The 18,447-nt window shown below is 40.7% G+C and overlaps 1 protein-coding gene across 1 annotated transcript in view; it reads right to left on the bottom strand.

Moving 5' to 3' along the window:
• Positions 1-858: 858 nt before the first annotated feature.
• Positions 859-18,447, bottom strand: part of LOC149165328 (putative lysophospholipase BODYGUARD 4) — a 172,333-nt gene continuing 154,744 nt past the window's right edge. The window contains exon 4 of the mRNA XM_089432288.1: positions 859-1,496. Within this exon, the coding sequence (XP_089288414.1) occupies positions 1,154-1,496 (343 nt within the window). The 3' untranslated portion in view covers positions 859-1,153. The remainder of the gene's footprint in view (positions 1,497-18,447) is intronic.

Here is an 18,447-nt window from a genome sequence, read left to right as displayed (position 1 = left end):
ATAGTTTTCGTTGCTTTAAGAAAATCTAAAGGTACAAGGAGAAGTCAACGGTGCTTTGGTTAATTGATTTCATTCTTCTTGGTGATCTTCATTTGAATGGTATATTAAAAAAAGGAATGAATTTAGTTGAAGTTTTAAATGATTATGGTGGAGTAATTAACCTTAAGGCTTGCCTAAATTAAAGAAAGTTCATCTTATAAAGTGCAATCTCATCGTCTAATGTTCCAGAATTGGATCTATGGGATGGTCGGCAGTTGGAACTTATATTGCAGAGAACTTTTGTCCTCTTTGGTAGAACATTCTAGCATGCAATCTTGTCAGATACAATTTTTCTTTTATTCATGTAATTACAGGGGCTCCAAATAACAGTGTTCCTTATGTGATGTGCATGCAGATTAACTTTGTTGTGCTACTTAGGAGCATTTAACTAGCTTGGTGTTATTAGAATGTAAACGTTGCCTTTAATCATGACTATTAAGCTAAATAGTATGAAGATATTGTTTAGTAATCTTCGGCAAAATCACATAATCAATTTTTTGTCGACGCGTTTCGAACCAACCAGTGTGGTTCATCGTCAGGACAAGTTGAAGGACAAGTTGAAGAACCACACTGGTTGGTTCGAAAAGCGTCGACAAAAGATTGATTATGTGATTTTGCCGAAGATTACTAAACAATGTTATGGATCACAGAAGTCTAAATTCCTTAAGTATGAAGATAATATTTAGCAGGTGTTCGTTTTATCCACATAACTGTGGAGATTCCAAACAACGATGTCCGTTATGTGATGTACCTGTACACTAAGTTTATTGCGCTGCACAGGAACAAGTTGGGATAATTAGAAATTAGGATGCATAGTCATTAGAAATTAGGATCTATATATTTTTTGTTGCATTGAACTTTAAGCTAAATAACATGAAAATATTATTTAACAGGTTGCACACATGTTGGAAAAAATGTCTTTGCCAAGAGCTTCTTTGTATGGTTTATGGAAGTCTTATCTGACCTCATAAAAGAGAGTCTGGGTGGGGGAACAAACACTGAATGTATCATGGCCTTCAGCAATGTATATAATAAGACTGAAGCCGTTGCAATTCTTAATTTCTGGTACAATCTTCAAACTCAATTTCCACCAGTGAAAGAGTAAAAATATTCTTCAGCGGGGTATTCCATTACTGACACATCTGCATGATGCCCAGAATTCCTCCAATTCCTCTGCAACTCTTTTCTTACGACCCAAAATGATGGTGCTGTGATTAGCATTCTCCACTAAATTCAGCTTTGCTTGACCAATCTTGCACTTAATTGCTAAGCTGCACGTTAAAGGAACCACTCCATCCTGTTTTCCATGAATAATCATTACTTTGCACTTTGATTCCTTAACGATTTCCAAATACTTGTCCATTTCTCCAGCTGCCCCACATATCACATTGTGGAAGTTGTGCCAAGCTGAGTAGTGGGTATGACGAGTTAAGTCTTCAAAGACGAAATCCGGTTGTCTGAAATGAAACGTGGAGGGGTGGTAAGAAAATTGTACATATTACTCCAACAAGATATGGATTCAAACTAATCGTTAAATAGATCAAAGGTCATGCAATAGAAGCATTGAATATTTTGCAGCTACAAACCACAAAAACAGAAAATACTTCAAATAATGAAAAATTTCCGTATTAAATTGCTTAATCTTAAGGGCCATTCAGAATCCACTATTAACAAAAGATTCTCTTTCTCATATATAAAATGAATGAAGGTCCTCTTGGTGAATAATCAAGCAACAAGTATGAAATTGCAGAAATTTGGAATGTTGAAATGAGTTTCAACTTTGACAACACAGCAATTGCATAAAAGTGAATCTAATTGAACAGTAGAAATGAAAGCAGAATTAGCTGTTTATTTGTTAATGACTAGTTCCATGGAAAACCTCCCGATAAAATCAAGAAATCGCGATTTTTCAACTCGCCGATAAGTTTTTCCGGAGTTTTTCAAACTTAAAAATATCATGATTTAATCGATAAACTCGGAGATTTTATCATGATTCTATCCAAAACATAGTGATTCTTTTCCGGGCCGCATATAAGTTAGGGAAAATCGGATTTTTTTAACTCATTTTGCACTCAATTCTTAGCGATTTGACCTTGTGGAAAAAGGAGTTTGTCACTGCCGAGGTGGAGGAGATTTGACCAGTTTTGTCGCGTGGAAAAGCCATTCCCTATTCCCTTGAAGGGCAGAACTCATGGCTGATTATTAGATGACATGTACATTATTATATGACATGTAGATAACTCAGGATCATGATATACATTTATTATATTTTTTTGGGTTGATTTCTTATCTATTATATTTTTTTGGGTTGATTTCTTATCTCTTGAGCCAGGACTCAGAATTCAAGGTTTACTTCACTGTGGATATGTGATGTAGCACTAGACTTTTTACGTTCTTATACACTTATATATAATCTCTCTTTTCATATTTATGTGGCAATGCATTTATATGATGTTGTGGATACTTTAGATGCTTAAAAAAAAATGAATATTTTTGTAATTTTTTTTAATTTTGCTGATTTTTTCAATTTTCTCCCGACTTTTATGACTTTTTTAATTTTCAGACCCTTGTCGATTTATTTCCTTGTTTGACATTTTTCACATTGGTGACTAGCATTTGTGGTGCATGGTTCATCATTCATCTATACCCAACCCCTCCCCCACAAAGAAATCCTTTGGATATTTGATCAACCTTGCAGTGGAGTTCCTCATATACATGATGGAATGAAAGAGATGCTTAATGCTTCCTTAATGCTTCTTTAGATCTCTGGTCAGTCTTGCAGTTGAGCTCCCTATATACATTATGGAACGAAAGAGATGAGAATTGGCCTCTTGCCTCTCTGATGCTATCTAATAATGGAACAAAGATTAAATTCTTCAACAAACAGTTATCAATGCATAAACAATAAAGAGACAAGAGACACAAAATGTAGGCTATCTGTCAGGGCCAAAACCTCTCTTGTTTGAGAGGAAAACCCGCACAAAATTCTTCTTCTTATAGAGACTTCAATTGACAAATACTAAGACCAAGATCCTTGATCTTTTTGCCACTCCAAGACCAAGACATAAATTCCCTTTCACTACTTTTCTTTTGTACCCAAGTCAACACTTGATTCCGCTGCTTGTCTTCTCTATACTTTGACTATACTTCAGATTTTCGGTCTTTTGTTATTGCACTTATAACCGTTTTCTTGAATTCGGTTGCCCCGAAGCTCTGCAATATTTTCGGCTTTTCCTACAGTAGAAGATCCTTCTCACCTTCGCACGTGTGTCTGCAAACCAGACCTAGAAATAGACCTGTAAGACCTTAGTTCTCCCTTCCTTCTCGTTGGTTGTGAGGCTCTCTTCTGGATGATTTTTGCACTTCTTTTCTTCAGACATCAACCGAATTTCAAAGATGAGATGTCCAAAAATTTTGTCTTCTGAAATAGGCTGCGCTGCCTATTTATAGTGGTTGTTGCCTCATAATAAGCCGACTTATCCCAGAGTGAGTCGGCATGTCTATTTGTCATTTATTTTGAAACCAACTTGCTAGGAGATCCTTTGTGCTTGTCTTGGAGGGCTTGTATACTTAATTAATGACTCGTACAAAATATAACATGCACGAGAAGGGTCCTCCATACATGACATAGAATCAATTTGACTTTGTGACCAATCCTAATGACTCACAATGGGAGTCAAACTAAAAATAGAATTCCTTGCTCATGAAACCCATGAGACAAGTATTACAATAATAATTTTATTTTTCTTCCTTTTATCAATTACATAAAATCACAATTACACATGTCATTATGAAGACCAAACCTAGTTACATTTTTCAACACTCCCTCTTAACTAGGGAGGTATTCATAATAGTACTTGGTCATTCTCAATCTAAAAATTTATCTGAAAATTTTCTAATAAGAAGAGTCGGATTGGTAACCCATCTGTATAGCATCATATCAACCAACATTGTCACATAGCAAGGCCTTGACTAACAACTCTATCTCTCTATGAGATCTGAGCACAATGCTGGCAAGACCAATGATGTATAGACACCCTCATCATTGTCTCTCTCGGAACATACCCCACCCAGGTTCTCAGGGTGTGTTCCACCAGGACTATTCTTATCTTGGATTCCCAGTCCTCAAAGAATATCAGTCCTCAACGACTACTCTTATATTGGATGCCCTAATACATCCTCAAGGAGCATCAGATGCTTTCCCAATCATCCATTCTGTCTTTCCAAGTGAAGACAAGAATGATGTGTTTATCTCTCCCTCTTAATTAGGAAGGACATATCTATTCCAATAAAGGAATGTACTCATTCCTGCGGAAGGAATGTACCTAAGCTCCCTCTTGGCTTAGGAATTTCCCAATTTCTTCCAAGTAAGAAACTTGTTTTCAGGCTCCCTCTTAATTAGGGACCTTCAACAACTCCTTAGGTGGAGATGATGGGACAACCAGCTACTTGAAGAACTCCTCCTCATGATGTCATGAACTTCTTTTCATTATTTAGGAGTCTTCATGATTGGGACTTCTACATAGGGCACCGACCATCCATCACTTTCATTCACGAGTCAACCATGTCATCATCGAAAAGTGATCCATTAGTCCATATCTAGCCTTCCTTCATGCCATTCTACCTTCTTCATGCCATGTTTACTTAATGATCTTTCATCCTACTACATGTGCATTGGTGGTGGAAGACATCCATAGATCTTCACTTGGCAGCCCTGCATAAACTTATCTAGATATTTGTTCAAAAATAAAGGAATGAACATTAAAATCAACATGACATTTGTGATGGTCTTTCATCGTGACATCTACAAGTTCGCATCAGTATCCTGCATACATATCGACACATCTCCCAAAGATATGTATTGTCAAGGGTCTCTTTCTTTTTCAGACTTCATCAGAATCTTCATATCTTCCATCAAGATGTCCTAGTCAAATCTTCTTGGTCTTTCGAATGTTGATTGCCTTTACCATGGTTGCATATTCCATGATCTCTTCCTTCCTTTCGTCACACACCTCATTCCCAAGAGCTTCCATTCAGAGTTCCTCAATTGTTGTCAACCACCTCATACTTCATATGAGGGCATATTATGTAGATTTCATCTAGAGAATATGTGACTTTATTCTTGCATTCCTTTGAGGGAGGAGATCCTTTCTTTTGTTCATGCTCTCAAGATAGAGAATTGATCCATGTTACCTGCAACCATATGACATGACTTCCACAATATCAAATGTAAGCATACATAACTCATTTTTCCTTTTGGTCATCCAGACTTTCTGCAGCAATTTCCTTGATTGAAAGAGCTTCAATCCCTTGAACTGCATCACTTTTATGTCATCATACCATCATCCCATGAACTCCACAAGGTTGGAATTTTTTATGAAACACTTGCTTTTCCTCATGATCGGTGAACCTTTCAATGAAGATTCCATCAAAGAATCTTGAGGATCTAAAGTATCCCCATCAGCGGATGTTTCATTTTGACAGATGTATGATGAACCTTGTACTAGATGACCTTGCCATTGGTGTTTTCAATGAGATCCCCAAGAGCTATATCCTAACCATCTTTCATATTTTTCTATGTTGACGTCACGAGCTCTTGCTTCCAATGCTTCTATGATGTCTTGATGCATCCTATTTAGTGAATCATGATAGCCATATCTTACAATAGAAGACTTGGGAATTTGAAAGGAACTTAGTTGAGGAAGACTATCTCAATAGTGGAGATCTATTACTTCCTCCTTCTTGGATTTCTTCTTTTCAGCTTCCTCCACTTCCTCGGTGATGTGGGCTCTTCTCTTCTCCTTTTGTTATTGTCCTTCTTGAGCTTAGGACAGTCTCTTTTGTATTGTCCATATTCTTGACACCCATAGCATTGGATTTTGGCCATGTTCTTTTTCTTTTTCTGAGGACCAAACTTTCCAAATTGTCCCTTTCTTCTTGTCATTGCAGCATAAACTTGATTTTTCTCACCTGTTCCACATCACATTTTGGCCTTTAGTCTAGATTCTTCAATCTTGTATAGTGACCATAGATCCTGGAATGGAGTAGCTTCTTTCTTGCAATAAATACTTGAAGTAAAGTTACCCCACTCCTCCGATAGTGCATTTAATACCACTATAGTCATTTCACTATCAGACATGACTTCTCCTAGTTCTTGTAGTTGCTCTCGGATCTTAGATATCCTCATAAAGTATGAGGCTTTTCCATCTTCCTTGGACATCTTCAGCTTGTAGAGTTCTTGCCTTAATGATAAGACTTCTCCAGCAATGCTTACGGAATACAACTCTGCTAGTTTGTCATAGATTTCTTTTGACATTGCAAGTGTAGATACATATGGGATAAGGGGATCCTTGATGGATTCTATGAGAATACTTTGAGCCCGAACTTCCCATTTCATATATTTGGCAAGAGCTTGAGCATCTTCCTCTCCTGGTTTTGTGATAGATCCTTTGACATGATCCATGACCTCATTTTCAATGAGATTTAGATATGTACTTTTCTTCCATACAAGATAGTTTCAAGCCCCAACCAATTTGTTGCTCTCCTTGCAAAAAAGCATTTTGACAGATTCAGATAAGGTCGTATACTTACTTGATAGGATACTTCCTTCTCCTTGCTACTTCCTTGATGTTGATGATGATATTGAGAATAGAAAACTTCTCTTTGTTGAAGATAGTTTTCTTCAATAATGATCCTTGATCTCACAGAGAGGGAGATCCCTTTTGACGATGAACTCTTGTTGATGAAGATCAGTGATGACTTCTTGGTGATGTCTTTAATGGTAGGGAACTTGTTTCAATGAGAGAGAGCCTTAATGACACCGCCTTTTGATCTAGCTTCCTTTGGATGAATAGTCTTTAAAACACTTTAACTTGATTTGTAGATCTCTTCAATTTGAGTAGATGTAGGATTTTGGCCTTCTTGTCTTGATGATGATCCCAATACTTCTTTGTAGACTTCTTTGATCTAGGGTTATGATGCTTCCTTTGACTTCAAGATCATCTTCGCTTTGCTTCCTTCCCTGAAATTTGATCCTTGTGTGTCTCTTGATAACATGCCCTTCCTTGACTTAGTTACCTTAGCTCTGATACCATGTTGAGAAATCTAGGGCATAGCAATAAATGATTTCGTTGAGAGATAACTGCTTGTGAATGCTTTTTATAGTTAGATTAGATTCTTCTCTTTTGATTATTATTGTGTTCTTCTTTCATCAAACAATTATCAGTGCATAAACAATAAAGAGACAAGAGACACAGAATGTAGGCTATCTGCGAGGGCCAAAATCTCTCCTGCTTGAGAGGAAAACCCACACAAAATTCTTCTTCTTATAGAGATTTCAATTGACAAATACCAAGACCAAGATCCTTGACCTCTTTGCTGCTCCAAGACCAAGACACAAATTCCCTTTCACTGCTTCCCTTTTGTACCCAAGTCAACACTTGACTCAACTGCTTGCCCTCTCTATACTTCGATTATACTTCAGATATCTGGTCCTCTATTACTGCACTTCTAACACTTTTCTTGAATTCGATTGCCCTAAAGGTCTACAATATTTTCAGCTTTTCCTACAGCAGAAGATCCTTCGCACGTGTGTCTACGAACCAGTACTAAAAACAAACCTATAGTACCTTCGTTCTCCCTTCCTTCTTCTCAGTGGCTGTGATGCTCTCTTCTGGATGATTCTCGCACTTCTTTTCCTCAGAGTTCAACCAAATTTTAGAGATGAGATGTCTAAAAATTTTGTCTTCCAAAATAGGCCAAGTTGCCTATTTATAGTGGTTGTTGCCTCATAATAAGCCAACTTATCCTAGAGTGAGCGACGTGTCTATTTGTCATTTCTTTTGAAACCGACTTGCTAGGAGATCCTTTGTGCTTGTCTTGGAGGGCTTGTATACTTAATTAATGACTCATACAAAATATAACATGCCCAAGAAGGGTCCTTCATACATGACATAGACTCAATTTGACTTTATAACCAACCCTAAGGACTCACAATGGGATTCAAACTAAAAATAAAATTCCTCGCTCATGAAACCCATGAGACAAGTATTACAATAATAATTTTATTTTTCTTCCTTTTATCAATTACATAAAATCACAATTAGACATGTCATTATGAAGACCGAACCTAGTTACATTTTTCAACAGTTCTTTAGGCTGCTCCAACTTTGCCACTTCTAGCAGGCCTAAAGTCCTTAGGTCACTACACTTAGGACCCAATCTTGGTCCACTCTCACGCTACCCTCCAACAGTCCACGAGTGTCCAATACAAAACAACCAAACATCAACGATACATACCTCTCTACTATAGCATCTGCTCACTGGTTAGGGCATCCAACCGCTCTGATTACCCTTCCTCTTGGTTGCTAGCAGTCCTCTACAAACTGTCCTCTTCTAGGACACCATCCTCTTGCAAATCACATCAACTCAAGAGGGTGACAAAACTATCCTGCAAACTTTTGTTGATCCTCTTGACATACATGTAACTGTTGATGACGAATTTGCTTGAAGGATGTACCAATCACTCTCCCAATAGGACCTCCATCCAATCTAATCCAAAACATGGACCCAACACCTAGCAACAAAAGATAAATAACATAGCTTATAAACTGTTGTCCATGGACTGAAGTTTGATCACTAGTTATGGCACACCTGTGGCCCACATCAACGCTCCATCTGTGACCAAATCTCCCACAAAACACTACGGCCTCCTTGAATCTACAAGCCTTTGCCACTTGTTGTCTTGTTAGGCACCTACAACACCCTATTTAGGCTTGTTTAGCCCTCCAAACAACCACTACAGGTCTGTGGCCTAGTCTCCATGGGTTTGTGATCTCCTCAGTCTGTTCTAGCAATGAAAACCACTTCAAAATATGCCATGAATAGCTCCCTTCTCCTCGGCCTTGACTTCTACTTAACTCGGTTTGACAATCATGAAAGATGAACCCTAAAATAGGTATGTCCTCCTCCTTTGCTAAGCACCTGAGATCTACAGCTAAGTTTGAGGTATTTCTCCTTGTGTGAGTTGCCTTTGTGTTGCTCTAGTATGTGAGAAAATGCCTCCACACTTGACCTTTATTTATATGATGTCAAGTGGCTCCAATGAACTACCCTAGTGGGCTTGTCCAACTGTCATGAGGTCTAATCTTTCCCGACCTTAAACTTTTGCCACAAGCCCACACATATACTTCAAAAATTAATATCTTCACTTGTAGAACTATGATTTTGATGATTTTCATTGGCTTCGGATGTTATAGAGGTCCTCAATCATCTCCAACGATCAAACCATCAATCCTCATCACGGTTTCACACCCACATACTTGGGTGTAAAGCCATAGGTTTCAGTTCTTAGCCCACAAGTCACTTTTTGTGCCAATTCCTCCACAACCCTCTAGCCTAGGATTTGGAGTACATCCCAAGCTACAAATCTCAACACTCCTTCTTAGTGAGGGAGGTACTTCCAACATTAGGAAGATTCAATCAACATCATCATCGGCGACACTAGCCGATCTGGCATCCATCATTCCAGCGTACTCTATAGAATGAAGCCTGAAATATTGGTAGTGCCTCTGCCTCCTCTCATTTGAACTTGAAGACCTCAACACTTCCATAAGGATGCTCCCTCTGATGCTAGACTCCCTCTAAGTCTACACAATCTCCATTGGCTCAACCTGTCACTGATCTCGTGTTCTACAAGGTCAGTCCGAGTTGTGGCTTAACACAGGCCATCATCACTGCAACCTAGTCATGCAAGCACTCATCCTCCAGGATCAAACACCACTCGTGCACATCTCTCCAATCTTGGATATGCAACATCACGATCCAATGAAGAAACTAGCCTGCCAATCTACATTCCATTACATGAAGCAATCTCGATCATACCAATCTCGTCCATGCCAAAGCAATCCTCGACTTGTCCCAATAATCCATGGAAACTCATAGGAAGTCCATGATCAGTAACCTTCCCTACAACAAACTATTGGTCACCAAGCTCACCACCAATCCACCAGAATGTTGATTTTTGGTAGCATCAGATGTGCTCTAGCCATGGAAATTTGGTGGAGAGGCTAAGGCACATGAGATCTCCAAGACCCAGAAATCGTTTGGAGAAATTCCACCTGGATGAAGAGATATTAAAATAATTAATATTTTTAATGGGTTCCTAAGTCTAAACTTGGGAAAATAAAAATATTAATGTATATTAATATAATATGGGTGAGAAAGTTCTAAGTGATGAGGATCAAGCCAGATCTAATCTTAGTCGTTGATTAGGGACTTAATCTTGGTCGTTAAATCATCAACAGGAAAAGTATAAGAGGAGGTTTGAAGGTCAGTTGGAGACACACCAAGAGAGATCAAGAATTCAATTTTCTAGGGTTGGGTTCGCTGAGGAAATCGAGTTAGAGATCAGTTGCAGTGAGGGGCTATTCAGCAAGGGATTTTGATCCAAGGTTGAAGAAGACATATCAGAGAGGCAGCAAAGTGTCGGAAGAAGCAGCGCAGAGCCTAGGAGAGTTGAAGCAGAGGCTGAGGAGGCCAGCGCAGAGGACGCAGAGGGTCGTAGATGTTGAAGTTTCTAAGTTTACTTAGTTTAGAAACCCTTCATGCACTTTTTCTAATTTATTCCTACCTACTTGTTATTTTTCTTTAACAAGTTATTTACAAAGTAAATACTGGAAATAAACACCAATGGATGCTCAACATATTACAGACCAACAACTAAAAGAAACAAGAACAAACACACCGCATGACACCATTGATTTTGGACCAATGTCCCCGAAAAAACCCAATGCGGGAAAACCGGTGCAGCAATCTGAGGGTTTTCTTATTAAGCAATATCAAAGTACAATCTGGGTGTCGAAACTGGCCTACCCAACAGAGAATTTCCTTAGCAGCTATACCTCACAGTATGAGATAAATCTCCTGGCTGAAACCCCGGAAAACCCTTCCGACAGTTCCTCAACAGAAAACTGCTCTGCAACCCCAGCGTCTACCCAATCTGAACTGCGTCAGCCACTCCTAGCCCAATGCTAGCTCTGCGTCAACCTTTCTTGGCCTACGTCAGCCCCAGGAGGCCCTGCGTTAGCTCTAGGAGCCTCTGTGTCAGCCACATTGGCCCCTCTGGTGCTCTACGTAGCACTTGGATGCCTCTACATGGCCCGGCGTGAGCCCTTGCTAGCTCTACGTCACTCTCCTTGGCTGCTGCACTGCTCTCCTGGCACAATCTCTACCTTCTTTGTTACTCTATACTCAATGCCCCTCAGCTACTCTCCCGATTATTGATTCTATCTCTCTTGGCAAACCCCGCTCTATAGAATAAAATGACTAATCACTCTGGTGTCTTCTCCAAGTGACCCTCAAGCCTCCTCTTATACTTTTCATGTTGACATCTCAACGGCCGAGATTAAGTCCCTAATCAATGGCTAAAATTAGATCTAGCTTGATTCATGTCTTTTGGACCACTCTAACACAGATTCATATTAATACACATTAATATTTTAGTTTCCCTAAGTTTAGGCTTAGGGACTCCATTAAAAATATTAATTATTTTAATATCTCCTGATCTATTTAGAATCTTCCCAAACCCTTTCTAGGTATTGGAGATCTCATGTGCCCCAACCTCTCCACTAAATATGGTGGCTAGAGCACATCCGATGCTACCCCAAATCAACAGTAGAGGCTGACGCAGAAGCCATAGAAGCTGACGCAGAAGTCGAAAAGGGCTTCAGAGGCAACGCTAGGAGAGTTTGTAGGGCAGATTGGGAGCTAATCAGTTGACGCAAAGTTGAGGAAGGGTGACGCAGTTCCTGAAGGGTGACTCAGTTCTAGAGGAGTGCTTGGAGCAACTTTCGTTGTCTAGCACAAGGAACAGCCAGAATAACTGTGGGATTGTTCATCCGGTTGCTGATTTGCTGGAATATCTGTCTCCGGATAAAGGTACTACTGCCGAGGATATTCTCTGAAGGGTGAGCCATTTCTGACACCCTAGTTATATTTAGAAATTTGCTTACTAATAAAACCCTCATATATGTTGCACCGGTTTTTCGCATTGGGTTTTTCCGAGGACGATTGTCCAAAATAACGGTGTCCCTTGTGTTGTATCAGTTTATTTCATTTGTTGATCTGTATATTTGTGAAGGTTGCAATTGTGTTTACTTTGATGTTTATGTTATTAAATAACTTGTTAATGTAAAGAACAAGTAGGAGGATAGTAAACTGGATATTGCAGTAGGGGTTTCTGATGTGTTAGATTCAAAAAATTTCACATGGTATCAGAGCGATTGTAGATCAAAGAGGACTGAAGACACCAGCCAAAGAAATCTAAAAATTTGTGGCAGAGAAGCAGTTGTCCTGAGAGACAGCGTTGTTCCAGAGCTGAAGAGGAAAGAGAAGGAGTGACGCAATGCAAAGAGGGTGACGCAGAGGCTCACACAAAGCCTGCGTCAGCATTCTAAGCCAAGAAAAGGGCCACCGCAGAGGCAGAGAGGGGCAGAACAGGCTCACGCAAAGCCACATCATCCTTCTCAGCTAGGAAGGATTGACGCAGTTGGCCAGGAGGAGCATATTCAGCCTACACCGTGATTACGTAGAGCCTGAAGGGCTCAAGTTCTTCAATTGCCGACGCTAAGGGAGTTGTGCAGATTGTGATTTAAGGAGATGGTGGGACGCTGGTTCTGTCAATACAAAACAGTATCTAAGGAGACGGAACCAAGGTAGAGGGAAGCACTACCTCGATTGGCTAGAAATCCAGATCCATGTTGCAGAAGCAAAGGGGGTTTCAAGAGGAGTGATTCGACAGTTGGCAGGAGGATTTCCAAGAGGGAAATCAGGACTTAGAGGGAGTCTAGCGGAGGCAATGAACGGATTGAGGGATCATGACAGATTGGACGGGGCTTCCAATTTTGTCATCTGGAAGGCCAGGATCCTAGCAATCTTGGATAAACATCGCATCAACGACTATGCTTTGAAAACAGTTGTTATCCTAGTTGACCTGACTACAAATGAGAAGTATGAGGAGGCCTAGGCGAAGGCGAAATGCATGATACTAGACGGGGTCAAAGATCATGCCATACCACATATTGCTGAGAAGAACATAGCAAGAGAAATGTGGGATACCTTGACCACCTTGTACCAGGGCTCTTCCGTGCAATGGAAGATGTTATTGGAGAATCAGATGAGGTCTTGTCAAATGCAGAAAGGAGAGGGGATAGATCTGTTCCTTCTCAGGTTGCAAGGAATTCACGACCAGCTTACTTCTGTGGGTTCTACACCGGATCCAGAGTTTATGGTTAGGACTACTCTGAATGTAGTTTCCGAGGACTAGGAGACGTTTGTCCAAAGCATTTTGGGCAAAGCGACTCTCCCCAGTTGGGAGGAGACATGGGCAGCTGTTCAACAGGAAGATATCAGGAGGTTGACCAAGGCAGGGAGTAGCGGTAAGGGAGTTCGAGCCAAGAAAGAGGAGGAGGAGGATGCAGCTCTAGCATCAGCAGGACAACAAGGGGTTCAAAAGAGGAAGAAGAAAGACATCTCCAAGGTCAAGTGCTTCAACTGTGGGAAGTTGGGATATTATGCATCTCAGTGCCCCAAGAAAAAAGGCAAGGGAGAAGCTTCTAACTGAAAGGTAGCTCCAGCAAAGGCAGAGAAGGATGTCGAAACTGATGACGACTGTGCCATGAGTGCTCATGCGCCTCTAGAGAAGAAGGTGGGGAGACATAGAGTTGTAGTCGAGAGGACTACATGCAGGGGCAAGATCCTTGAGGTACCCAAACTATTGGATCACATCTGGCGACGGGAGCCCTTAACAACAGCAGCATGATGACAGGTGTCAGGTGGTGCAAGGTGTGATGGAGTGACAAGGCTGTGCTAGAGTGCATAAATCTAAGGCAGCGCAGTGGAGGTTGTAACAGTACGAGAGGCACAGAGGTGTTTGCAGCAGCGCAGTGGCAACAGAGGGAGCACAGGATAGCAGCGAAGGTAGCTTCAACATCATGAGGCTTCCAGACTGACCAGGATGTCAATATTTGGGTGAAGTCAATTACTTAATTCTCAGTAACTAAGTTGCAGTGCAGCAGTTAGCAGTGGCAGTGCTATGGGCAGCATGATGTAACATGTTGAGAGGGAGCTGCAGTACAGATCTAGCAGTGGCAGTGGCAGTGTCATGGGCAGCAATACAAGAAGCAACATTGCAGTGGATGCGAGGCAGCAGGCCAAGCATCAGCACAGAGGACCGATGCAGAGGATCAGTGTGATTCTTCTATAGTGAAGCATTGTTAGAGCACATTCCTCGCTAAGAGGGAGTGTTGATTTTTGGTAGCATCAAATGTGCCCTATCCATGAAATTTGGTGGAGAGGCTAAGGCACATGAGATCTCCAAGACCCAGAAATAGTTTGGAGAAATTCCACCCGGATGAAGAGATATTAAAATAATTAATATTTGTAATGGATTCCTAAGTCTAAACTTGGGAAAATAAAAATATTAATGTGTATTAATATAATATGGGTGAGAAAGTTCTAAGTGACAAGGATCAAGCCATATCTAATCTTAGCCGTTGACTAGGGACTTAATCTCAGCCGTTGAATCGTCAACAAGAAAAGTATAAGAGGAGGCTTGAGGGTCAGTTGGAAACACACCAAGAGAGATCAAGAATTCGATTTTCTAGGGCTGGGTTTGCTGAGGAAATCGAGTTAGAGATCAGTTGCAGTGAGGGGCAGTTCAGCAAGGGATTTCGATCCAAAGCTGAAGAATACATATCAGAGAGGAAACAAAGTGTCGGAAGAGGCAGCGCAAAGCCTAGGAGGGTTGACACAAAGGCTAAGGAGGCCAGCGCAGAGGACGTAGAGGGTCGTAGAGGTTGACACAGAAGCCGCAGAAGCTGACGTAGAAGTCGAAGAGGGCTTCAGAGGCAGCGCTGGGAAAGTCTATGGGGCATACTGGGAGCTGATCAGCTGATGCAGAGCTAAGGAAGGGTGACGCAGTTCCTGAAAGGTGACTCGATTCTAGAGGAGTGCTTGGAGCATCTTTCGCTGTCTAGAACAAGGAACAGCCAGAGTCACTGTGGGATTGTTCATTCGGTTGTTGTTCGTTGGAATATCTGTCTCCGGATAGAGGTACTACTGCGGAGGATATTCTTTGAAGGGTGAGCCATTTCTACCACCCTAGTTGTATTCAGAAATCTGCTTAATAATAAAATCCTCATATATGATGCACTGGTTTTCCTGCGTTGGGTTTTTCAAGGGACGATTGTCCAAAAATAACGGTGTCCCTTGTGTTGTCTCAGTGTATTTCAGTTGTTGATCTGTATATTTGTGAAGGTTGCAATTATGTTTACTTCGATGTTTATGTTATTAAATAACTTGTTAATGTAAACAAGAAGTAGGAAATAGTAAACCAAATATTGCAGTAGGGGTTTCTGATGTGTTAGATTCAGAAATTTTCACACAGAACTCCCAACCAATCTCACTGTCAAGCCAGTCAAGAGGACTCAAGACCACATCTCCATGTCTTTAGTTGAACCCTTTGCTCCATGATCTAGACAATCTCAACTCCCTCTGAGCAGCTTCACTGTGCACACTTTGATTCACTGGTCCTTCAAAGTAGCTCTGATACCATGTTGATTTTCCATGATACTGGAGTCTAGGATAGAATCTCAAATCACTGATGCTACCAATCCAAGTATCATAACAAGACCGCTTTGAACAACGGAATAATATACAACAGTAAATCTACTAGTACACAAAATATATACAATGTTTTACAAATTTATACTATAACCCAACTCCATTATATTAATCAAACTAATAATACAACAGTCTAGGGCTCTTGTACCAGGGATAATGGCCCTCGTACATCCACTGATACAAGACAACAATAGTTAGGGCTTGGTGTTTGTTGTGATGACCACCAATCTACCAACATCTTTGACCTACTTGTTGATGTGGTGCTCCTCAGCCCTTTTAGTCCATGTGTCTTGAATACATCTACTCGGTCATTCAGCTCTTGATCTGCAGCAACTCCAATCTACCTCTATCAATGAACCAACTCCATTAGGTCACTGAACTCGACTCCAATTTTCCCTCTAGTTGATCATAAGTGCTTATACAACCAACATATATGGTCTTCATGCTCACTGGTTTCTCCTTAGTCCTTCAAGGACACAACCCTTTAAGACTTCTTGCCAACTACTGCTCCTCAGCCACTTAGGGACTTTCTTCCCACTAGTGCCTTCCTATGTTGCCCGATGAAGACACACAAGTTGTTCTTTAGGCTACTCCAACTTTTCCACTTCTAGCAGGCCTAAAGTCCTTCTTAGGTCACTACACTTAGGACCCAATCTTGGTCCACTCTCACGATTCCTTCCAACAGTCCATGAGTGTCCAATACAAAACAAACCAAACATTAGCAATACATACCTCTCTTTTGTTGCATATGCTCACTGGTTATGGCATCCAACCACTCTGATTACCCTTCCTCTTGGTTGCTAATAGTCCTCTACAAACTGTCCTCTTCTAGGACACCATCCTCTTGCAAATCATATCAACTCAAGAGGGTGGCAAAACTGTCCAACAACCTTTTGTTGCTCCTCTTGACATACATGTAACTGTTGATGACGAATTTGCTTGAAGGATGTACCAATCACTGTCTAAACAGGGCCTTCATCCAATCTAATCCAAAACATGGACCCAACACCTAGCAACAAAGGAGACATAACATACCTTATAAATTGTTGTCCATGGATTGAAGTCTAATCACTGGTTATGGCACACCTGTAACCCACATCGGCCATTCATCTGTGACCAAATCTCCCACAAAACATTGTGGCCTCCTTGAATCTACAAGCCTCTACCACTCATTGTCTTGTTAGGCACCTACAACACCCTGTTTAGACTTTTTTAGCCCTCCAAACAGCCACTACAGGTTTGCGGCCTCGTCTCCAAAGGTATGTGATCTCCTCGGCCTGCTCTAGCAACAAAAACCACTCCAAACTATGCCTTGGACAACTCCTTTCTCCTCAGCCTTGACTGCTCCTTAACTCAGCTTGACAATCATGAAAGGTGAGCCCTAAAATAGGTTCGTCCTCCTCCTTTGCTAAGCACCTAAAATCTGCGGCCAAGTCTGAGGTCTTTCTCCTTGTGCGAGTTGCCTTGTGTTTCTCTAGGATGTGTGAAAGTGCCTCCATACTTAACCTTTATTTATATGATGTCAAGTGGCTCCAACAAATACCCTAGTGGGCCTGTACAACTATCATGAGGGTTGATCTTGCCCTAGATGACCTTAAACTTTTACCACAAGCACACACATATACTTCAAAAAATAATATCTTCACTTGTAGACCTTCGATTTCGATGATTTTTGCTACCCCTGGGTGCTCTAGAGGCCCTCTATCATCTCCATCAGTCAAACCATCAATTCTCATCACGGTTTCACACCCATATACTTGGGCGCAAATCCCACAAGCTTGGGTTCTTAGCCCACAAGTCACTTTTGTGTGCCAATTCCTCCATGACCCTCTAGCCTAGGGTTTGGAGTACCTCCTGTTGACCACTGGAGTGGAACCTGAAGATTATTTTGAAGACTCCATGCCCAAGGATGTACCAAATATTCTCTGCTTGTGCCATCAGAGATCATCATATTACCAGATTTTTTCAACTCTACTTCTTCTTCTTATCATTTTCTATTGTACTCAAATTCCACAATCCCTGCGGAGACAATGTAGAAGTGAGGCTAGTATGAGGAGTCGAGTCATGTAATAGGCCTGGGTGGCCTGGGACCTTGTCATCAAATGAGTATTACTCTGGGAGGTTTTTTTCACTTGGTTAATTATCATCTCCTTACGAGGACTTAATAATTAATTGAGTTTTTTCCTACAAGCATACCCCCAAAGCCTGAGTACGACTTGATGGCAAGGCCTTGGGTGAGTCCTAATGTCTAGAGTCATTTATATTACCATACTTGATCACACAAAAAATTTCGTGGAATGTGATAGCTCTAGGGGATCATTTTTTAATTTTTAAAATTTTCCGCAAGGCTAACATTGGAATAAAATTTGTATATGAAATGTAATAAGTGATGTCTAGAGAAGTTGTATGGGGTATGAGTAATAAAAATTACACTTTTCACCCTCAACTTTCTACTATGACACACTTTGAGGGGTTAAAAATGTGTTCTAGACCCTCAAAACCTATTTTTCCTAAGTTTAGTGGAAAATTGGTAATAAATTAAACCAGAAATAAATTAAATGGAGAGAAATAAATTGCTCCATGTGACAAAATGACTTGGAAATTATCTCAAGTCAAAGGAATGAATCAAAAGACAAGTTGGAGGATGATTTGGCACTCTGCGTCATTAATACATGGCCCACTCAAGGAAATCAAATTTCTTGACATAAATGCAGCAACGGGTGACTT

This window comes from Pinus tabuliformis, chromosome 5_1 (assembly GCF_031772625.1).
Source record: "Pinus tabuliformis cultivar Carrire ecotype Pingquan chromosome 5_1, CPIR1, whole genome shotgun sequence".
NCBI classification, from domain to species: domain Eukaryota; kingdom Viridiplantae; phylum Streptophyta; class Pinopsida; order Pinales; family Pinaceae; genus Pinus; species Pinus tabuliformis.
The sequence above is the reverse complement of the archived record's forward strand: the minus strand, read 5'-3'. Positions and strand labels throughout refer to the sequence as shown.